At 46.1% G+C, this 23830-nt stretch overlaps 1 protein-coding gene across 4 annotated transcripts in view; it reads left to right on the forward strand.

Annotated features, from left to right (window-relative positions):
* ralgps1 (Ral GEF with PH domain and SH3 binding motif 1) overlaps nucleotides 1-23830 on the forward strand; it is a 723987-nt gene that overhangs the window by 658181 nt on the left and 41976 nt on the right. For 3 of the 4 annotated variants that reach the window (XM_038781972.1, XM_038781971.1, XM_038781975.1), the window contains exons 14-16: nucleotides 6213-6361; nucleotides 15926-15977; nucleotides 17550-17630. In XM_038781972.1, coding sequence (XP_038637900.1) covers nucleotides 6213-6361; nucleotides 15926-15977; nucleotides 17550-17630 — 282 coding nt within the window. The remainder of the gene's footprint in view (nucleotides 1-6212; nucleotides 6362-15925; nucleotides 15978-17549; nucleotides 17631-23830) is intronic. The other variant, XM_038781976.1, reaches the window with a different exon arrangement.

The raw sequence follows: 23830 nt of genomic DNA on the forward strand, positions 1-23830 counted from the left end.
AAAGGCAAAATTTTCCAGCCCTTCCCTTGAGTGGAATCTTCCGGCCCCACCGATGGCGACCCCCGGTGGAGGATGCGGGGCACGCAAAACCCTCGAGACGCCAGCGGGAATGGAAGATCACGCTGCCGGACAATGGAGGGTTGCCTCCGTTGCCGGAGAATATCCCATGGGGTGCTGAAAACTCCCACCCTAAAACTTTAAATTTCAGAGTTTTTAAATTGAATTTAAATTCCACCAGCTGCCATGGTGGTTTTAAACCCATGTTCCCTGAGCATTAGGCTGGGGTGCTCGATTACTTGTTCAGGGACATGATCGCTAATTCACCGTCTCCCTCATGGCCGTGCATGCCTGTTAGCTGCTGCTTTCATCCGCCAGTGGAAACAACCTGCCCGCATCTATCCTATCTATTCCCTTCATAATTTTATATGTTTCTATAAGGTCCCCCCTTCTAAATTCCAACGAGTACAGTCTCAGTCTACTCAACCTCTCCTCGTAATCCAACCCCTTCAACTCTGGGATTAACCTAGTGAATCTCCTCTGCACACCCTCCAGCGCCAGTACGTCCTGTCTCAGGTAAGGAGACCAAAACTGAACACAATACTCCAGGTATGGCCGCACTAACACCTTATACAATTGCAGCATAACCTCCCTAGTCTTAAACTCCATCTCTCTAGCAATGAAGGACAAAATTCCATTCGCCGCCTTAATCACCTGTTGCACCTGTAAACCAACATTTTTGCGACTCATGCACGAGCACACCCAGGTCTCTCTGCACAGCAGCATGTTTTAATATTTTATCATTTAAATAATAATCCCTTTTGCTGTTGTTCCTACCAAATTGGATAACCTCACATTTGTCAACATTGTATTCCATCTGCCAGACCCCAGCCCATTCACTTAACCTATCCAAATCCCTCTGCAGACGTCCGGTATCCTCTGCATTTTTCGTTTTACCACTCATCTTAGTGTCATCTGCAAACTTGGACACATTGCCCTTGGTCCCCCAACTCCAAATCATCTATGTAAATTGTGAACAATTGTGGGCCCAACACTGATCCCTGAGGGACACCACTAGCTACTGACTGCCAACCAAAGAAACACCCATTAATCCCCACTCTTTGCTTTCTATTAATTAACCAATCCTCTATCCATGCTACTACTTTACACTTAATGCCGTGCATCTTTTATCTTATGCATCTTTTGTGTGGCACCTTGTCAAAGGCTTTCTGGAAATCTAGATATACCACATCCATTGGCTCCCCGTTATCTACCGCATGTAACTGGTGACCTGCGCAAAGCTTCGCACCTGCTCATTTCAGGAGCTCAGCCTGACCTGAAAGTCGAGCTGACAGTGTAACTCCGTGACGCCTGAACTGACAGTGGCCTTGGAATGTGGTCAACCCAACTGGTTGAGTTCTTCACCCTTGAGGGGCACGGCCAGGTTAGTGAGCAAGGCCAGCCTGCCTGTGCCGCATTTCCTAAACACCCGCGAAAGATCACAGAAAGATGAGTAGATGCTGAACGCAATTTGCACTTCAGCTTCTGCGATCTAGAGCGAATTGCCAGTGTAATTGAGGGTGAATTCCAAATTGTACAATTTAAAGTGTAATTGAATGGTAGTGGGAGATTGTTGCCTGATGTTTTTTCAGCTTCGATGTGTGTGCTGTGGAATTCCTCACTTGTGGTAACGTTATAGTTTAATATTGTTGCAGGGTGAAACTCCAGGAGGCCAGGCTGTAATTTCAATTGCATCAGTTTCCAAACAAATGCAGACTATACAATCCACATGGCCATGTGAATGATCATCCCCACATTGCGACAATTTGATGTGGCTTGATGAAACCTATGTTGCGTCGTGACTGCAATTCTTTGCCCCAGACGTAAGAGGTTGTGTTGCAGGCCAGTTGTGCAGCGTTTATCCAGATTTATTTTTGATGTAGGGCAGGGTTACGGGTGAAGGCAGGAGAGTGGCACCTCGGTCGAGTGCTCATTCAGAGAACAACTACACACACGACAGAGCGAATGGCTAATTCTGCACCGTAACAGATTTCTGTGAAAATCTGTGTGCGCTTGAGAGACGATGTCTGATGGTCACGTCAGATTCTGGCAAACACTGCGGGCCATGGCGAAGAGATGGCTTTGCAATGGCATCTGGTGCAAACCGCCTTCTTAGCAACTAAAAGGATCTCCAGCATTCTGCCAACAGACTGGTAAACATTAAAAATGTAATGGCCGGACCTGAGCAAAGCTTTGTACTTGGGATTAACAAGCTCCGTTTTACCCTGAAGCGAAGCTGCGAGTATGGCTCCAGTTGTTTAATCATTTATGGCGGCACGGCAGCACAGTGGTTCGCACAGCTGCTTCACAGCTCCAGGGTCCCAGGTTCGACTCCCGGCTTGGGTCACTGTCTGTGCGGAGTCTGCCCGCTCTCCCCGTGTCTGCGTGGGTTTCCTCCGGATGCTCCGGTTTCCTCCCACAGTCCAAAGATGTGCAGGTTAGGTGGATTGGCTGTGCTAAATTGCCCATAGTGTCCAAAAAGGTTAGGTGGGATTACTGGGATAGGGTGTAGGTGTGGGGAAAGGGTGGAGGTGTGGGCTTGGGTAGGGTGCTCTTTCTAAGGGCGGGTGCAGACTTGATGGGCCAAATGGCCGCCTTGTGCACTGTAATTTCTATGATTGGGCCAGTATGTATTTCCCAACTCTAATTGCCCTTGAACTGAGTGACTCACTAGGCCATTTCATTGGGCATTTTAAGAGTCAAGAACCTTGCTGGGAGTCTGGAGTCACAAGTAGGCCAGGTCAGGTAAGGATGGCCGATTTCCTTCCCTAAAGGAAATTAGTGAACCAGATGGCTTTTTAACACAATCGTTTCGACCTTTAACTACAACTTTTCTTCGATTAAAATTTTGCTATCAGCCAGGGTGGAATTCGAACCCAGGCCCCCTGAGCACTTCCCTTGCTACCCCTGAACCTTTTACTCATTGACAATACCGCTGTCTCCTCCTATCTGAGCAGATGGTGATCCGGAAGGGCTCAAAAGGCCAGTAAACTAGACAGAACGAGTTAAATACTGAACCTTAATAATTGATTGCAATTTTCTAATAAAGCCTTTTCTCTTTTCTTGTACAAATGAGGACGTTTTGCCCACATACTTCCTTTCTGTGCCCTGTTAAGGCAGTCCGAACTATTAACGTTTCCATACAAAGAGGCTATAAAATAACATTGGCTCGAAGGAAACATGCAGATGTTTCATTTGCTTCTTTTAATCATTAACATCTGTATCTGTTTTGAATCATGACACTCTCTTAGAGGGGAAGTTGTGATGTCGAGATAGATGGGGAAACTCGGCTGTTAACTGACATCTGAAAATGTGTCCGTGGAAATTCTGAGATCGAGTGTTAAAAAGTATTTCCTATGTTTTTAATGTCTGCTCCCTGTCTCCAATTTATCTGCTGGCTTCGTCCCCTTGTCTCCAATCCAGTCCCAAAGGTTATTCGTCTCCTTCCCAGGGTATGAATCTGTAGACAACAATCTTATATCACCGTGTGATGTAAAGTGATTCCCAAATTAGAAAAAGCCGGATAAATGGCAACAGGCCACGGAGGACGCCATGATGAGCAGTGACAGAGAAAAGGATGGATTTGAAAAAGCTTTAAGGGGTTCGAGGAACGGATTTCCGGGGACTAGGAAAGTTTCTGTCGCCAGTGGTGACGATGAAAGGTTGGCCAGAGACAGACACTGGAAGTTGTGTAAGGCTGGAGATGGAGACACAGCTCGGAGCTAGGTAGGGCCGTGAAGGAATTTGAAGATGAGAATTGGAAATCCAATATGTTGGGGGAAAGCTAGTCAGCATAGCGATGGGAATGGAGGACAGAATGTAGGTGTTATGTTTTGGGTCCATAGCAGAAGAGGGAGAAAGTGTTGCAAGACTGGAAATAATCAGGGTTGATTACAGATACGGTATGAAAATCAAGCTCTCCTGAGTGAGCTTGTGAGGCAAATGTTCGAGTCAGTGGTAAGGGTGAGGGCCAAAATTGATGGCTGCACTGAACACATCACTCATTATTCATTATTCATGCCCATTAAATTACATAGAATTTACAGTGCAGAAGGAGGCCATTCGGCCCAACGAGTCTGCACTGGCTCTTGGAAAGAGCACCCTACCCCCTATCCAAGGTCAACACCTCCACCCTATCCCCATTACCCAGTAACCCCACCCAACACTAAGGGCAATTTTGGACACTAAGGGCACTTTATCATGGCCAATCCTCCTAACCCGCACATCTTTGGACTGTGGGAGGAAACCGGAGCACCCGGAGGAAACCCACGCACACACGGGGAGGATGTGCAGACTCCGCACAGACAGTGACCCAAGCCGGAATCGAACCTGGGACCCTGGAGCTGTGAAGCGATTGTGCTATCCACAAGGCTACCGTGCTGCCCACTGTCTTTACGTAATCCAACGTAAATGTGTCTTTACGTAATCCAACAGAGCATTCCACAGAATCACTACAGTGCAGAAGGAGGCCATTCAGTCCATTGAGTCTGCACCGACCCTCCGAAAAGGCACTCTCCTTAGGCGTCGCCCCCCCCCCCCCCCCCCCCCCCCCCCCCCCCCCCATCCCCGCAACCCTGTGCATTGATCATGGCCAATCCACCAAACCTGCACACTTTTGGACTGTGGGAGGAAACCGGAGCACCTGGAGGAAGCCCACGCTTCAAACTCCACACGGGCAGTCACTCAAGGCCAGAATTGAACCCGGGCCTCTAGTGCTGTGAGGCAGCAGCGCTGACTACCATGCTGTCCCATTGTGCCTTCATCCAACATTCACACACAAGCACTTCCACTCGGGGTCACTGGATAATGATCCTGAGCAGGAGTCTTGTCAGACAATTGAGGGATATCAAGGTTCATTATAGTGTCACAGGACTGCCTGAGCTCAGCTAACTGGACAGACTGATGATTGAACCTTCCTAGGTGGTATTGTTGATGAGTTCACCTCATCAACTGCAGCGATTTCTGTTGACGAACATTTATACATTCACCTTAAAATAAGACCAACAGCACCATGTTCAATGAGGCTGCTGAAACTCTCATTCATGCCTTTATTACCTCCGGACCTGAGTCTTCCAATGCGCCCCTGGCTGATCTCCCATTTCCTATCCTCCTTAAAAACTTTACATCATCCAATTATCCAAACTTGCACCAAGTCCCATTCACCTATCACCCCTGTGTTCACAGACCGGCATTGGCTCCCAAGTCAAGCAACACTTGGATTTAAAAATTTGCATCCTTTTTTCAAATTCCTGCATTATCTCGCCTCTTGAATTCTGATCTCTTGTGCATCCCTGATTTTATTTGGCCCAAGATGGTGATCATGCCTTTAAGCTGTCGAGGCCTAAGCTCTAGTATGCCCTCGCTAAACCTCTCCCCCTCTTGATCTGTCTTTCCCCCATTGAGACACCCCTTACAATGTACCTTTTTGACGGAGCTTTTGTTCATCAGACCTATTATCTCCCGTGTGTTTGATGTCGGATTTTGTTTCATGACAGTCCTGTAAGTGCCTTGGGATGTTTTAATACATAGAACAGTGCAGCACAGAACAGGCCCTTCGGCCCTCAATGTTGTGCCGAGCCATGATCACCCTACTCAAACCCACGTATCCACCCTATACCCGTAACCCAACAGACTCCACACAGACAGTGATCCAACCGGGAATCGAACCTGGGACCCTGGAGCTGTGAAGCATTTATGCTAACCACCATGCTACCCTGCTGCCCCATCAAAGGGAAATATATATATGTGATATACACAAACACACACACTCACATGTATATATTCCCCATGTTCTGTTTGTGTATAATATATATATATATGTGTGTGTATATGATGGAATTCTCCAGCCATTGAGATTCTCTTTTCCCGCTGGCAGCGCACCAGCACCGGCGGCTTGGAGAATTCCTATTGGCCAGCGACGGGAAGATAGAATCCCACCTGCGAACGCCGTGCCGCTGAGAAACTCGCGACTGAGGGACTGGAGAATCCAGCCCTGATATATTTATATATCTTTTTATATATAGACACATAATATATGCATAAATATAAGTTATTGTTTTGGAGGTAAAAACACTTCTACTAGTTTCACTGTTCATAAATGAGACAAGTGCAAGCTCTTTATCTTTTGATCAAGCCAGATATTTTCTCTCTTCCAGTGTGATGTGCCAGTTTAGCGTTGTTGAAAGTAAAAGTGCAACATTCCCTACGGAACGCCCGCGGCACCTACTGGACGACAGTGTTCTAGAAAGTCACAGTCCGGCCAAGAACCAGGAAAGTTCCAATTTTTCCAATGGGGTTTCGATAGGTAAGGATTATAAACTTGCACATGGTTCTTTTTTGCCTGCTGAACTTTGATGCCTTTTCTAATCAGTGGGAACCCGCTCATAACGTCTCCCCGCTTCACACCCCCCGATGCGGTTTTGTGAGGGACACGGAGATCGAGCATGAATTTACTGAATCGCTTCTCTAATTCCGGTTTGCGTTAAAATAGCGCATGCAGGGATTGGATTTAAAGAGGTTCATACCGAAGAGTGCCAGGTGGGAAATGCCCCCCCACCCCCACCCCCTCCCTGAATCAGTTTGTTTCCATCCTTTGGGAGTTTTTATTTAATTTCTTCTTATTGGCCCGCAATATCAGCCACAATTCCCAGACAGGAGAGAGTTGTCGAGCGTGCTGATTCTTCAGGGCCTCAGCCGACATGGCTCTCGACTTGTACACGCCCAGGAATCCAAGGACAGCACTGACTAACATTTCCTGCTGGGAGAATGCTTCCTGCACCCTGCTGGTAGCTCGTCTGAGTTTGGAAAATTCACCATGTGAGTGTTGAGAGGGAGCTCACACACACTCTTAATTATGTTAACACTCCCTGTCTTGATGAATTCAACTGTAACGTTTAAAATTATATGATTCCCTTTTAGTGCTAACCTCACAAAACTCAGACCCCAGATATACCTGCGGCATAAGTTATATAATGAATCTAAGTCTCACTTGCCCTTTCAGTGCTCCAGCAACAATAGCACCTTTCATCTAGAACAGGGGTGGGCAAACTACGGCCCGCGGGCCGCATACGGCCCGCCAAAGGTATTTCTGCGGCCCACCAAGTCATTAAAAAAAAAAAAAAATTTTTTTTTAAGGTTAATGGGGGGGGGGGGGGGGGGGGGGGGGGGGGCTGTTGGGTTACTTACTGGTATAGGGTGGATACGTTGACTTGAGTAGGGTGATCATTGCTCGGCACAACGTCGAGGGCCGAAGGGCCTGTTCTGTGCTGTACTGTTCTATATGAGGCGCCCAGAATCATAACCGGGTGAAGTAATTATTTTACTTAATATACTATGCGGCCCTTTGTGAATTGTGAATTTCTGAATGTGGCCCTTGCACGGAAAAGTTTGCCCACCCCTGATCTAGAACATAGAACATAGAACAGTACAGCACAGAACAGGCCCTTCAGCCCTCGATGTTGTGCCGAGCCATGATCACCCTACTCAAACCCACGTATCCACCCTATACCCGTAACCCAACAAACCCCCCTTAACCTTACTTTTTAGGACACTACGGGCAATTTAGCATGGCCAATCCACCTAACCCGCACATCTTTGGACTGTGGGAGGAAACCGGAGCACCCGGAGGAAACCCACGCACACACGGGGAGGACATGCAGATTCCGCACAGACAGTGACCCAGCCGGGAATCGAACCTGGGACCCTGGAGCTGTGAAGCATTTATGCTAACCACGTGCTACCGTGATGCTCTGTATAGCATCTTTAACATTGTGAAGGATCCCATGGTGCTTTCTACACATTATAGGCCAATGTTGTCAAAACTGTTTATATATTGCCAATTTGCAGTCCACTTTTCTACTTTGCTGCTTTTCAAAGTGGTCTTGTCTGTCGGAGGGTGTTGCAGAAAGGTCAGTTTAAGCCTGTGTTATGGGTTTACAAACTGCCAGCAATGTGGGAGCAGGCGGTCTGCTTTGTTGTTTTAGGCTTTCTTAATTTTCAATACAGGAAAACAGAACATGAGACATTAGTAAGGTTCCTCCCATGCGGGCCCCTGCCTCAGGCTGAACCATACTCTGGACATCTTGTTCAACCTGATGCAAAGCTTCTGACTCCCATATGCCGCAGAAGGCTGTGGAGGCCAAATCACTGAGTGTCTTTAAGACATAAGGTAGATAGGTTCTTGATTAATAGGGGGATCAAGGGCTATGGGGAGAAGGCAAGAGAATGGAGATGAGAAAAATATCAGCCATGATCGAATGGCGGATCAGACTCAATGGGCCGAGTGGCGTAATTTGGTTCCTTAAATGTCGCCTGCCTCTGCCTCTTCCTTTGCTGCAGCTCACTTGCCGGTGAAGCCCTTGTCCATGCCTTCATCTTAACCGTAGTAAACACAACTATTCCAATCTTCTCGTGGCTGAATCTCTATCCTCCACATTCAACAAACATCACTTCATCTGAACCTCTGTTGCCTGCGTTTGAGTCAATTCATTCATTGCTTCAACCCTTCCTGACCCATTCACTCCCAGTCCTTTGGGGCATTAAAAAAAAATTGCTATTATAATTGTGAGTTGCTCTGATGAGATTGAGTAAGTCATGATTGAAATATAAATACCTAATCAAGAGAGCAGTCACTAGCAATTTGAACTAAGATACAAAGTAATTTGTATCTTAGGAATGATTTACGCTGTTGATTTGGTTCTCTTCCAGAGGAAAAATGGTTCAAATGAAATTTAGGAATTAGGAAAGTAATTTGGGATTAACTCCGCATCAGAGCTCCAATACGCCAAACTAGGACAGCCAAACTCAGACACATTTCATATGATGAGCCCTGTAACCATCAAAGAAGGCTTCAGGAGGTCTCTATGTGACATGGGTCCATTGCCCCTCATTCTGGGGCAGCCAATCTGCTTCAAAATGAATTTCCTATTCAATTAGTGTATGTCGAGCTTTGATATACACTTGTAAAGACTTGCATTTATATAGCGCCTTTCCAATCCCTGGACACCTCCGAGCACTGGGAATGTCAGTCTCGATTTTTGTGCTCAAGACCTGGAGTGGGACCTGAACTCAGAACCTTGTGACTTAGAGGCGAGAGTGCTACCAACTGAACCATGACTGCTCTTATCCAATGCATCTTGCGTCTAAAAGATTTAATCTTTTGGGATATCATAACAGTAGGCTTCAGTTTAGCATTGGTCAGCTTCCACCTTTTGGCTGCTGGAGCTGATTGCCTGCAAGCAATCCAATAATTACACTGTTTGAATTATGTTTCAAACATACTGGCCCTGATTTTTTTCTGCATTTTAAGTTACAACAGGTGAATCATGTCTTGTGTTGGGAGTCAAATCGGGGTCAGCTGCTAGGATTTTTGTTCATGATTCTGCGAATGTAATAAAGTCGTTGGAGGAACTCGGACTTATTGCATAGCGTTCAGCAGTGTTAATATTGAGCTGTCTCTTATTAAAACAGACGGTGTGCTGTTCTTCTGGGTTACTGTTTCACAAAGAGCCGGATTTTAGCAGTCGGCTTGACTCTGGCGACCTTTAGGAATGGTGGGCAGTGCCCAGATATGGAGGTCACACCCCCCTTTCTGATGGATCCTGTGTGTGTCGGCAAGGAGAAGAGCATGGGGTATGAATTATATTGTCAGAAAAGCTGAACTCAGCAAGGTCGTTAGAAATTTGCGTTGAGTTCAAACAGATCTCACAGCATGGAAGACAAAAGTTGATGGAATAGATGCTAACGCTCATAAAAGGGCGAATAAGGTTTAAGTGTCATTATCTGATTCTTTGTTGAAACTCCCCAGCTCTTGAAATATGGAAAGAGGCTGGAGTTGGCAGTTAATGTTTTTTTAAAAAAAAAACCTCTGCTGGACTGCTTTCATTGACAGGTCATCTGGTATAGGTTAGAAAAAGAATTACGATCTGTTGTTGCAGTATCAATTAAGTTCATTGTTGACATTTCCCAATTGTTGTTTTTACAGCTGAGGCCATTATGAATACTTGGCGAAGTATCAAAAGCTATGAAAAGCACAACTCACTGAGAGGGCTGAGTTTGAATTTTGACTATTGGTTTAAAAGGGCTGTTAAAAGCTCAGCTGTATTTGAAGCAGTTACTGAATAAATGTTTTTATACCACATTGAACATTTAAAATCTCTGATTAGGTTTCATGAATAGAAGTTGTTTTCAGCATCAAATGTGTATCTATGAGAGATCTATTATATTGTTAGAAGTTGATTTTCTTTTCATCTCCACATGGCAACTGAGCTCTGCCCATGGTGGACACTGAAAAAGTGGATATCAAGATGGCAAGGGGATATAAGATGGCATGGAGAAGGCATTAGTGTATAAGAGTGGATTGGGGTGTGAGGCATGAGGGCTAGAGGGTCTGATAACTACCAAACCAACTGGGACAAAGTCCCAGAGAACTTAGTGAAAATAGAGTGTAATGGGCCGTTTAAACCAAGGTCGAATAGCCGAGGCAGGAAACCTCTCGCCTCGAGCCACCCACCTCGGTAACGAAAATCCGGCCCATAAAGTAGGACCAACTGGGCCACAAATTTTGACCTGGTCTCTGGCAGGAATCAACTTTATGGATGAAGAGTCCTTTTCCAGTTGTTCTTCTCTTCATAACATTATATATTGCTGATCAGATTGGGTTAAATCAGTACGAAAACGCAGTAAATATTGCTGTTCTGAGATGAAGCTGTTAGTGACTAGAGGACGTATAGGAGTAATTTACCTTCGGTATCCAGCACCATCAACTAGTGTTCCTCATTTAGCAAGCTCCTTCAATTCTGTCCTATCCTATGCGTTTATTGTGGCTCGATACGTTGCGTGACTATGTGAATGGGAAGATACACGATGTGCATCCAGGCAATAAGGTTGTATTTGCTTATGAGATGGAAAAATTGAAAGTGTATACGAAGGAAGGTCCCAACAAGTCTGTGGCAATGATCTGTAACCCTTAAGAATCACACTTGAATGTTCTGCACCTAGCTATTATATAATTGGTCCACATTATTTTTTCTTAAATCGCTAATATACTTGATATAAAGAGAGAGAATTTAAATTATTCCCAGCAGATATGGTAGAAATTAGTGGAAATCATGAACTAAACTTAAGGAATAACTTCCCAATGTGGACTCATTAATATATGGAAAGAAGCAGCTAGTTCAATTGAAGCCTTGAAAAGTAAATTGACTTCTAACCAGCCTTAATCGCCCAGGAGAAAACCGATTTTGTTTTTAATTTGTTAGTTCATGGGATGTGAGCATTTATTGCCCATCCCGAATGGATACTGGGTTTAACTTTCTAAGATTTAATGTTTTTATCAAAATGTCACCAAGAACCGGGTGATGTTTGTAGTTACCGTCCAGACCTTTGATGTCGAGCATTATCACCCGAAAGGGGTATAGTTTGTTCAGAAGCCGACTGCAGCTACATCACAGGAGGTTGCATTCATGTAGGTGCCCTGAGCCCAATGCAGAAGAAACCCTCAGCTGCCCCCCCGTTTGAACCTGGTTACTTTGACCATCCATTCAACTTGGGCAGCTATCTTTAGGGCAGCATGGTAGCATTGTGGATAGCGCTATTGCTTCACAGCTCCAGGGTTCCAGGTTCGATTCCGGCTTGGGCCACTGTCTGTGCGGAGTCTGCACATCCTCCCCATGTGTGCGTGGGTTTCCTCCTGGTACTCCGGTTTCCTCCCACAGTCCAAAGATGTGCAGGTTAGGTGGATTGGCCATGATAAATTGCCATTAGTGTCCAAAATTGCCCTTAGTGTTGGGTGGGGTTACTGGGTTATGGGGATAGGGTGGAGGTGTTGACCTCGGGTAGGGTGCTCTTTCCAAGAGCCGGTGCAGACTCGATGGGCCGAGTGGCCTCGTTCTGCACTGTAAAATTCTATGATCTTTCCAGTGGAGTATGTCCTTACTGTCTGATTAGCTGGTGTAGCTAAAGGTAACTTATGGATCCAGCTGAGAAGTTGAAAGATGCAGGCAAACAGATTTTCTGACTGCCCTTGAAGTCACGGTTTCACCTTGGATTCTTTTTAAGTTGTCTTTGAATTGCCTTTCAACCCCGTCACAGTGGAGCCCCGTTACAATGCTCGGAGCATTGATGTAACTGCTGGCTGGTTCTGTAAGTGCCTTTCTTTCAAATAGCGAAAAGATAACCACACAAATTGGGAGAGGCAGTTCCACTTTAGCTTGTACCATTTGTTGCCAAAGTGTGACTACTTCAAGGGGATATGGTTTCTGAAAATGTCAAACAAGAAGAAAATTATTCCATGTTGAACCCGCTTCTAAAACCAAATTGCCTCTTAATATTCCCCACAGCATTTGCTCATGATTTAGTCATATATTCAAGACAGTAATCTACCCGTCTGTTTAATGATAGGGAGTGAGTTAGAGCAGTGTTATTACTGACTTCTAAGCCATTTTTGCACTTTACTTTCTCTTGATGGGTTTGATGGGAAACGGGTTTTGATTTTCCGGCATAGAACATTCCATTTCTCGGTTCTTTTAATATATCAATTGTATCCAGTCTAATTTGTCCGCCTTTCTTGGTTCCAGAGTTATTTTCCAAACATTTTTGAAGGAAACTACGGGGGCGATTCTCCGATATTGAGGCCAAGTGTTCGCGCCATCGTGAACGCCGTCGCGTTTCACGATGGCGCGAACAGGGCCCGGGCGCGACCTATTATGGACCCCACAGGGAGCTGGCACGGCGCTGGAGCGGTTCACGCCGTTCCAGCCTCCATACGCCAACCCGCGCATGCGCAGTTGAGCCAGCTTAATCCTGCGCATGCGCAGTTGTGCCGCGCCATCCTGTGCATGCGCGGGGAACTTCTTACGCGCGCCGGCCCCGACCCAACATGGGATCGGTGTTCAGGGGCCACCCAGGGGGCCCCGATCATGGGCAGACCCCTTCGGAGGCCCCCCCCCCCAGTGAAGGAGCCCCACTAGCCCCCCCCCCCCCCACAGGCCGCCCCCCCAAGCCTTAGCGACGAGTACCCACCGGCAGAAACCAGGTGTGGACGGCACCGGCGGGACTGTCATCTTTTTTCGCCGACCGCTCAGCCCGGTCGCTGCTCTCAGTTTGCGGCGATTCTCTGAGTGGCCTGCCGCGATTCTTGCGCCGTTGGTTTTGGGGGGGGTGGGAAAATCTCGTGTGGGGGTCGGGGTGGCGTGGCGCAATTCGGGCAGCGCCCCGGCGATTCTTCCATCCGGCGTGGGGTGGGGGGAGAATGCCGCCTGACATTTTTCCAATTTGTATCAATTTTCTTTTAATTTATTATTTCACGGGATGTGAGCATTTATTGCCCATCCCTAATTGCCCTTGGGAAGGTGGTGGCGAGTCGCCTTCTTAAACTGCCACAGTCCGTGTTGTGTAGGTACACCCACAGTGCTGTTTGGAAGGGAGTTCCAGGATTTTGACCCAGTGACAGTGAAGGAACAGCGATATTGTTCCAAGTCAGGATGTTGTGTGGAGGGAAACTTGTCGGTGGTGATGTTGCCATGTATCTGCTGCCCTTGTCCTTCTAGGTGGCAGAGGTTGCTGATTTTGAAGGAGCCTTGATGAGTTACTGCCGTGAATCTTGTAGATGGTCTACACTGCTGCCACTCTGCATCAGTGATGGTGGGAATGAATGTTTAAGGTGGTGGATGAGTTGCAAATCAAGTGGGCTGCTTTGTCCTGGATTGTGTGAAAGTATTTGAGTGTTGTTGGAGCGGCACTCATGCAGGCGAGCGGGGAGTATTGCATCACACTCCTGACTGGTGCCTTGTTAATGGTGGACAGTCTTTGGGAAGTCAAGAAGTAAAGTTAACCTTTGCAAAATGCCCAGCTTCTCGCCTGCTATTGTAGCCACAGTATTTATATGACTGATCTAGTTCAGTTTCTAGTCAACAGTGACCCCCCCCCAAGGTGTTGACAGTGGGGGATTTAACAATGGTAATACTGTACCATTGAATGTCAAGGGGAGATAGCGGGATTCTCACTTGTGGGGGGTGGTCATTTCCTGGCACTTGTGTGGCTTGTTACTTGCAGTTACCAGCCCAAGTTTGAATGTTATCCAGGTCTTTCTTCAGCTGCACAGAGACTGCTTTAGTATCGGAGGAGTCGTGAATGGTGCTGACAGCGAACATCCCCACTTCTGACCTTATAACGGAGGGAAGGTCGTTGATGAATCAGCTGTAAGTGGTTGGGGCACTATCCTGAGGAATCCCTGCAGTGATTTCCCAGGAGTGAGTTGATTGACTTCCAACAGCCGCAATGATCTTCCTTTGAGCTGGGTGCACAGTATTGTAATGTGATTTTGCAGCTCCACATTCCCTGGCAGGTTGGCTACTGTTATCTTCCAACTCGCTCAGCTGCTCAACCTCCATAACTTTACATTGGATTTTCCACATCATGTGCCAAATAGTAATGGCCACGTTTATTGAACTGCTTGGTGTGGAAAGAGGCTCCCGATTCTTTTCCTCCCCATTAAAGAGTAGCCAGTGACTGGGTGATTACTGGAAGATTGTACCTCCCTGTAAGGAATGATCAAACACAGTGGGAGACAAAGAGGGACAGGTTTGCTGTTTAACACATTTGCATTAATCATGTTCAAAAGCTCCAAAAAGAAGAAATAAGATCTATTTATTTGGCACTTTTCACGCTCACCTGATGTCTCAAAGCACTTTACAGCCAATTAAGTACTTTTGAAGTGGAGTCATTGGTGTAACATGGGAATTCAGTGTTCATTATGGTTTTGAATTCTTTTGGATGGTGGTCTTCGGCACCATAGAATTTCCATCCCAACTTATTTTCAAGATATGAACCCACAGCAGCCCTTTAAATCTTCCAGTAGTGCACACGTTTTTGCACCACAAGCTCTCAGTGAGCACAATCTTCATAGTGGGAGCTCAAGCATGAATACAGCAGGTGTACGGCCAGCCTGGGCCCAGTGCCTTGTGTACGGCCAGCCCAGGCCCAGCAGCTGGTGTAAGGCCAGCCTGGGCCCAGTGGCTGGTGTATGGCTGGTCCAGGCCCAGTGCCTGGTGTAAGGCCAGCCTGGGCCCAGTGGCTGGTGTATGGCTGGTCCAGGCCCAGTGCCTGGTGTAAGGCCAGCCTGGGCCCAGTGGCTGGTGTATGGCTGGTCCAGGCCCAGTGCCTGGTGTAAGGCCAGCCTGGGCCCAGGGGCTGGTGTATGGCTGGTTCAGGCCCAATGCCTGGTGTAGGGCCAGCCTGGGCCCAGTGGCTGGTGTATGGCTGGTCCAGGCCCAGCAGCTGGTGTAGGGCTGGCCTAATGTCTGGTGTACAGCTAGTACAGGCCCAGTGCCTAATGTAAGGTAAGCCTGGGCCCAGCGTCTGGTGTGGCCAGCCCAGGCCCAGTGCCTGGTGTAAGGCCAGCCCAGGCCCAGCGGCTGGTCGGCCCAGGCTTTTCAAATTACCAGAGTTAGACCTAGTAAAGATTTTATCCTATCACTTTAATATAGTAATCATGTTATAGGCAAGGATCACTTTTTTCTGCAGCTTTAACACATTGCACATTGCGGCAGGAACTGATGCCAACCCTTACGAGCTGGGTCTGAACAGTTAGCGATGCCACAGGGGATTTGGAGAAATGTGTTTGGAATTTATTTCCTATTGAAGGCTTTGTATCTTGGTTAAGGAGTGGGAGGACGATATACTTTCTACGACAACATTCAGACTTGGGGAAATTTCTACCTTTCATCATGGTGAAGATTATTTTAGTCCTCCAATTGGCACTTGAAGAGACAATGTTTGATCTGCACATAATTCCCAGAAAGTAATTTTTAGCTGCCCACTCCCGTTTATCAATTCAACACATCTCTCCATTTATTTTTTTTTGCTACAGGAAGCAGTGAAAGCTCGGAGTTCAGCGAAGAGTTGTCTTCAGGATTGGAGAGGTGAGTGACAGTATGACCAATCATTTCTCGTTGCACTTTTTTGCTTGCCCTCACCGTTTCAAATTTCCGTTTTCAATGAGTGACACTTTGCTGAGGTTAAGGTGAATCAATTAAAATTCCTAGGGATTTTTTTTTTTATTGCTTAATTCCAAGTACTAAAGGTGAAACACCGCTTCCTATGTATCGTCATTTAGAAATATACCTAGCAGAATCTGATGCGTTGAAATCACTCTGTCTGAGCTGACTGAGAAATAATAAAATAAGTCGCCAAAACCACTTTTATTTATTCATTCACCGGATGTAGGTCTCACCGACTGGAACGGCATTTATCGCCCATCCCTAATTGCCCTTGAACTGAGTGGCTTAACATAGAACATAGAACAGTACAGCACAGAACAGGCCCTTCGGCCCTCAATGTTGTGCCGAGCAATGATCAGCCCACTCAAACCCACGTATCCACCCTATACCCGTAACCCAACAACCCCCCCCCCCTACTTTTTGGGACACTAGGGGCAATTTAGCATGGCCAATCCACCTAACCCGCACATCTTTGGACTGTGGGAGGAAACCCACACACACACGGGGAGGACGTGCAGACTCCGCACAGACAGTGACCCAGCCGGGAATCGAACCTGGGACCCTGGAGCTGTGAAGCATTTATGCTAACCACCATGCTACCGTGCTGCCCCAGGCCATTTAGGTGCATAGAGGATAGTTAAGAGTAAACCACATTGCTGTGGGTTTGGAGTCACATGTAGGCCAGGCCGGGTAAGGATGGCAGATTTCCTTCCCTATAGGACATTAACGAACCAGATCGTTTTTTACGACCACCGACAGTGGCTTCCTGGTCATCATTAGACTTTTAAATTCCAGATTTTATTTGCATTCGTGTTTCACCATCCACCATGGCGGGATTCAATGAATGAAAATAAATGAAATGAAAATCGCTTATTGTCACAAGTAGGCTTCAAATGAAGTTACTGTGAAAAGCCCCTCGTCGCCACATTCCGGCACCTGTTCGGGGAGGCTGATAACGGGAATCGAACCGTGCTGCTGGCCTGCCTTGGTCTGCTTTCAAAGCCAGCAATTTAGCCCTGTGCTAAACAGCCCCTAAATTCAGTTCACTAATATGAAGTGATAGTGAAAGTAAAGATGCTATATTAGTAACTAAGCAATTAATGTATGTGTAAGACTTTCCTTTTGCCACTAGTTAAGTGAAGACACTCATTTACTTTCGATGCGTAAGAGAAATTTTCAAAGGAACATATGAGTTCCTAATTTTTCACCATTTGATTTTGCCCCATGAGGAACATGTCCATTTTCTAATCGACATTCCCCAATCTGTTTGCCCCTCCGCTTCATAATGGCGCTTTGCTAAAGTCCATTTGACAGCTGCCATTATCCAGTCTTTAAGTGCCTGGACAGCAAGTGTCAGCAGGATGAGTTAACCGAGGAGTATACTGTTTGCAGAGACTAATGCATGTGGCCGACTCTTTATGCTGATATGAATATGTCTATATATTATATGGGGATTGTGCGCTCTACAGAACTCATGTTTAAATTTGCAAACAGGAACCGGTTGTATGCAACACTAGGTCCCAACTGGCGGGTTTCAGTAAAGAATTCTCCAAGGAGTCGATGCAGTATTAACAGGTACAGTAAGGTGGCGGGGTCTGTCGTAAGGTGAAAGGTCAGAGATCATAAGCCGTTCTTATGTGGGTCTGCATGCCTCCATCCTGAATCAACTTCTTCATCTTCAAACCTCAAAAATCGAGTTACTAACCTTTAAGTGGAAACCGTTTACACTGTGTAAGGGCAGACACAGCTAATTCCTGGTTTCTTGGGCCGCCAGCCATTTTGGATTTTTAAGTGGCATGTCAATTAATGGCAGAATCACTATGCCTAAAGCAACAAAGCCATTCCGTTTCCTTCTTATTTATTGGATTCTCATGTTCAAATATGCCGAGAATGATTGACTTGATTCGACTGGGATCCCGCAATGCAAAATCACAGGGCTCTTTCTGGGCTGTTTTTGTCAGATGATGGACTGATAGTGAGAAGAGACTATTAAAATGGGGCTCTTAAAACTTTTCCCATGTGCTGCGGCGACAAAGGTTTCCACCGACCTTAAAAATCAGTAACTACAGTGTTCTGCCCGAATGCTGACTTTCCATGAAGCCAATACTGCTTTGATTTGCTTTATATAAGTTTATAGAAATGCTTTTAACTGAGCTCACAACGAGCATTAGCCTCCTCTCGGCTACGAGGGCTAATAGTCTCTCTGTCCAAACCCAAGGATTTATGTTTTTCTTTTAAATCCAGGTACACACCACAGCTTTGCAAATTTTGGCTCGTTTTCGAACAGCTCTCTTTGTCAAACCCAACGTAGACCGAGTGGAGAGTTATTGCTAAACGCTGAGACCCAAAGTATAGTCAGGTGCTGAATAATGGACATGTGGGACTGATCCCAGGGCAATAATCTGAAGGGGGTCAAATGATGTTATAAACGTACAAGAGAAAACCAAGTGGTTTGTAAAGGCCAGTTAGTGTCCAATTACTTAGTGACATTGAGGTCAGCCACTGATGTCTGTTATTATTTATAATATATACTGTTGGAACTTAATTGAGGGTTTGTGGTCCGAAATTGGTCAGATTTTGTACCAAACAGCCACTAATGGCCTTTCAAATTTGAAACATGTTCATACATTTCTTCTAGGTTGACGCTAGTGGAATTGTTACTCGTTACTTGGAAACTCCACATACAGTATATATTATTTGAGACAAATGCTCTTAGCTTCTATATTCTTGACAACTCATTTGTGTGTTGTTTCTTACTGTGAGCCACACATCTGTACATGTAGCCTTCTGTTGTGTTAGGATGATAGCAATCATGAATGTGGAGGTGTGCTAAAGCCGCAATGCCTTTTGTATCATTCCATCCAAACTTTATACACTAGGCTCACCGCCTTTTTATGCCATTCATTATTGCTGTTATATAACACCCTGGGATAGAATATTTGCATAAAAAGGTTTACCTTCAATACTGAAAATTCAAAAATAAAAAAATCCTTTAAATTAGATTGGCTTTTCTGGGCATGGTGTTATATAATAACTAATCATCCATTTGGTGCTGATTGAGAAGTAAGAAAGAAAGCAAAGTGGGTTAAATATGATGTGCTACTGGCGGAAGAATCATCACACTTAAGAGATAAACAGTTTTCACTTCATAATTGACCTTGGTCTCCAGGAAATGCGGTTCAGCGAAGAATATAACAGACTTTACAAAATAGTTTCAAAGGTTCCTCATTTAAAAAAAACAAATAGCAACCATTGATCGGATCCAAGAGGATTAGAATCATAGAATTTACAGTGCAGAAGGAGGCCATTCGGCCCATCGAGTCTGCACCGGCCCTACTTTTTCTATGAATGTTTTTTATTGGGTTTTTGAACAAAGTATATTTACCGTTAAGTACACAGAATAAGAAATATATATATAGAAGAGAAGGGCACACACAAACATACCAAAAGAAAAGTAATAATAAAAAATGCAATACAATAACTGGTCGGGTATTGTGCACCAGCTCAACAGCAGCAACTCTGTGCAACTGGCAAAATTATTTACAACACATAAGTAGGCAACTGTTTCTGTGTTGGGGGGTTGGAGGGGGGGGGGGGGGGGGGAGGCGGGAGAGAGACTGGGGAGGTAGATATACATTTGGGTGCCGGAGAAACAATTTCAGAGGGCAATACTCGAATGGGTCTGGTGTTGGTGTTGTCACTTGCTTCTCCTGGATGGATCTCGTTGCCGTTGTCGTCTCGCGCTCACCTCCGCTTCAGCCGTTCCTCCCGTCTTTCGCCTGTATTCTAAGAGCACCCTACTTAAGCCCACGCCTCCACCCTACCCCCATGAACCCAGTAACCCCACCTAATCTTTTGGACACAAAGGGTCAATCCACCTAAACTGCTTTGGACTATGGGAGAAAACCGGAGCACCCGGAGGAAACCCACGCAGACATGGGGAGAAAGTGCAAACACAGTCACCCAAGGCCAGAATTGAACCCGGGGTCCCTGTAAGGCAGCAGTGCTAACCATTGTGCCACCATGCCGCCCAACCATTACAGATCTTTCCACAAGCACACAATGTGATGGTGACACAAGTAGCAGGCATTTTCCGGTACCTTCTGCAAAAGGCCTGGTCTTCCATGTCTTAGATCATGTACAAACTATCAACTGGCTGTTTTTTTAAATATAAATTTAGAGTACCCAATTCATTTTTTTTTCAATTAAGGGGCAATTTAGCAAGGCCAATCTATGACGCTGCACATCTTTGGGTTGTGAGGATGAAACCCACACTAGACACGGGGAGAATGTACAAACTCCACACGGACAGTGACCCGAGGCCAGAATCGAACCCAGGTCCTCGGCATTGAGAGGCAGGAGTGCTAACCACTATGCCGCCGTGCCGTCCCTTTCAACTGGCTGTTTATTGGCAAGACGCGTCATTGTTCTACCCGATCAAATTTCCACCTCCGTTTCATGCCCAGGGATACTTGGATTGGAACCAGAATTTGACTGTGTTTTCTCTGCCCTATCCCAGTGTTCAGGACATTTCCAGCATTACCTGGTTTCTGCTCTGACTGAAATCAGCTGCTCGGTTCAAACCAGAACCTGCCAGAATTTTCTGCTCTGTGCAACTTCCTGATCCCATTCCTTGGCTGAAACATTTACAGTTCTAACCCTGCAGTAGTTTACATGATATGCATAAAGCCCGAGATTCTTTTAATTTCCCTTGCACATCGTCTGCAGTACAGACTCAGTATGTGTGGAGTCTGCACGTCCTCCCCGTGTGTGCGTGGGTTTCCTCCGGGTGCTCCGGTTTCCTCCCACAGTCCAAAGATGTGCGGGTTAGGTGGATTGGCCATGCTAAATTGCCCGTAGTGTCCTAAAAAGTAAGGTTAGGGGGGGGGGGGGGGGGGGGGTTGTTGGGTTACGGGTATAGTGTGGATACGTGGGTTTGAGTAGGGTGATCATTGCTCGGCACAACATCGAGGGCCGAAGGGCCTGTTCTGTGCTGTACTGTTCTATGTTCTATGTTCTATCAGCAACAACAAATTCAATTACACCAGTTTAACTTGCTGCTTGCAAAATAACACCATGAAATTAATTTCCTACCAGTGTCCTATGTACTTGGATTTGTTGCACAAAATTAAACTGCGTCTTATCTTTCAGCTGAAGAGATGCCGCTTGTACATGTGTTAAAAAAATCTCCAACAGTAAATCATTCTTGGTTAATTAATCAATATAAGGGGATTTTTTTTTGCTACAAGGTGGAGGTGGGTTAGGAGACAGCTTTAAAATAATTCTCACTGCACTATTCATGACAGCTACATCACTACAGGCAGCTATTCACAAATATCACAGCACAGTCGGAGGTCTATCATATCATAGAATCCCTACAGTGCAGAAGGAGGCCATTCGACCCATCGAGTCTGCACCAATCCTTCAAAGGACCACCATTCCTGGGCCCAATCCACCACCTCATCCCCATTACTCCACCCAGCCCTTCAGTAAGGCGTTTGACAAGGCCCCTCATGGCAGACTGGTACAAAAGGTGAAGTCATACAGGATTTGAGATGAGCTGGCAAGATGGATACAGAACTGGCTAGGTCATAGAAGGCAGAGAGTATCAATGGAAGGGTGCTTTTCTGATTGGAGGGCTGTGACAAGTGGTGTTCCACAGGGATCAGTGTTGGGACCTTTGCTATTCGTAGTATATATAAATAATTTGGAGGAAAATATAACTGGTCTGATTAGTAAGTTTGCGGACGACACAAAGTTTGGTGGAATTGCGGATAGCAATGAGGACTGTCAGAGGATACAACAGGATATAGATCATTTGGAGACTTGGGCAGAGAGATGGCAAATGGAGTTTAATCTGGACAAATGTGAGGTAATGCATTTTGGAAGGTCTAATGCAGGTAGGGAATATACAGTGAATGGTAGAACCCTCAAGAGTATTGACAGTCAGAGAGATCTAGGTGTCCAGGCCACAGGGGCAACACAGGTGGAGAAGGTAGTCACGAAGGCATACGGCATGCTTGCCTTCATTGGCCTGAGAATTGAGTATAAAAATTGGCAAGTCATGTTGCAGCTGCATAGAACCTTAGTTAGGCCACACTTGGAGTATAGTGTTCAATTCTGGTCGCCACACTACCAGAAGGATGTGGAGACCTTAGAGAGGGTGCAGAAGAGATTTACCAGGATGTTGCCTGGTATGGAGGGCATTAGCTATGAGGAGCGGTTTAATAAACTCAGTTTGTTATCACTGGAACGACGGAGGTTATGGGGCGACCTGATAGAGGTCTACAAAATTATGAGGGGCATAGACAGAGTGGATAGTCAGAGACTTTTTCCCAGGGTAGAGGGGTCAATTACTCGGGGGCGTAGGTTTAAGGTGCAAGGTGCAAGGTTTAGAGGAGATGTACGAGGCAAATTTTTTACACAGAGGGTAGCGGGTGCCTGGAACTCGCTGCCGGAGGAGGTGATGAAAGCAGGGACGATCGTGATGTTTAAGTGGTTTCTTGACAAATACATCAACAGGATAGGAATAGAGGAATACGGTCCCTGGAAGTGTAGAAGGTTTTAGGTTAGATGGGCAGCAAGATGGGCCCAGGCTTGGAGGGCCGAAGGGCCTGTTCCTATGCTGTACTTTTCTTTGTCCTTTGTTCTTAACCCAACCGTTGGACACTAAGGGGCATGTTTTAGCATGGCCAATCCACCTAACCTTCACATCTTTGGACTGTGGGAGGAAACCGGAGCACCCAAAGGAAACCCATGCAGTCACGAGGAGAAAGTGCAAACTCTACACAGTCACCCGAGGTCAGAATCGCGCCCGGGTCCCTGGCGCTGCTAGGCAGCAATGTGAACCATTGTGCTACCATTCTCCCCATGGGCCTTATGTGTTTCAGCTCTTTGCAAGAGCCGTTCCATTAATACGACTCTCCAGTTTTTTCCCTGGAGCTCTGCAAATTGTTTCTCTTCAGATAATTAACTAATTCCTTACGAAAATCTCAATTCAATACTTTTATGTTGAGTCCGAACCAATGGTTTATAAAGGTTCCCCATAACTTCTTGCGTTTATACCCTACTACCATTTATAAAAGCCCAGGATCCTATACACCTTATTAATCGCTATCTCAACCTGCCCCGCCATCTTCAACTTCTTAGGTACACCTCTCCCCAGGTCTCTCTGTTCCTGCGCCCCGTTGACAATTGAACACTTTATTTTAAATGTCCTCTCCTTATTCTTCTGGTCAAAAAAAATTACATTTTTCTGCATTGCATGTCATCCACTATGTGTTTATTCGTTCCACCAGCCTCTCCATGAACCCATTCATTCCATGGGCTTTAACTTTAGTCACAAGCCTGTTATGTGGCACTTTATCAAATGCTGTTTTGTAGTCCGTGTACACCGCATCAACCGCATGACCCTGATCTACCCACTGTTACTTCATTAAAAATCTCAATCAAATTTGTTAAAACACAATTTGTCCTTTCTTTAATTAATCCGCATATGTCAAAGTAATGGTCGACTTTGTTCTGAGACATCATTTCTAAAATCTTTCCCACCAGCAAGGTGAAACTGATTGGTCTGTAGTTGCTGGGTTTATCCTTGCATCCTCCCGGAACAAAGGCAATTCTCCAGCCCTCAGTCATGAACCCTGGCCGGGATTCTCCGCTATCCGGCGGGATGGGCCGTGCCGGCACCGATGAGTGGCCTGAGCCATTCCGGCGTCGGGCCGCCCGGAAGGTGCGGAATCCTCCGCTCCTTCAGGGGCTAGGCCGGCGCCGGC

The sequence above is a fragment of the Scyliorhinus canicula genome, chromosome 21 (genome assembly GCF_902713615.1).
Source record: "Scyliorhinus canicula chromosome 21, sScyCan1.1, whole genome shotgun sequence".
NCBI classification, from domain to species: domain Eukaryota; kingdom Metazoa; phylum Chordata; class Chondrichthyes; order Carcharhiniformes; family Scyliorhinidae; genus Scyliorhinus; species Scyliorhinus canicula.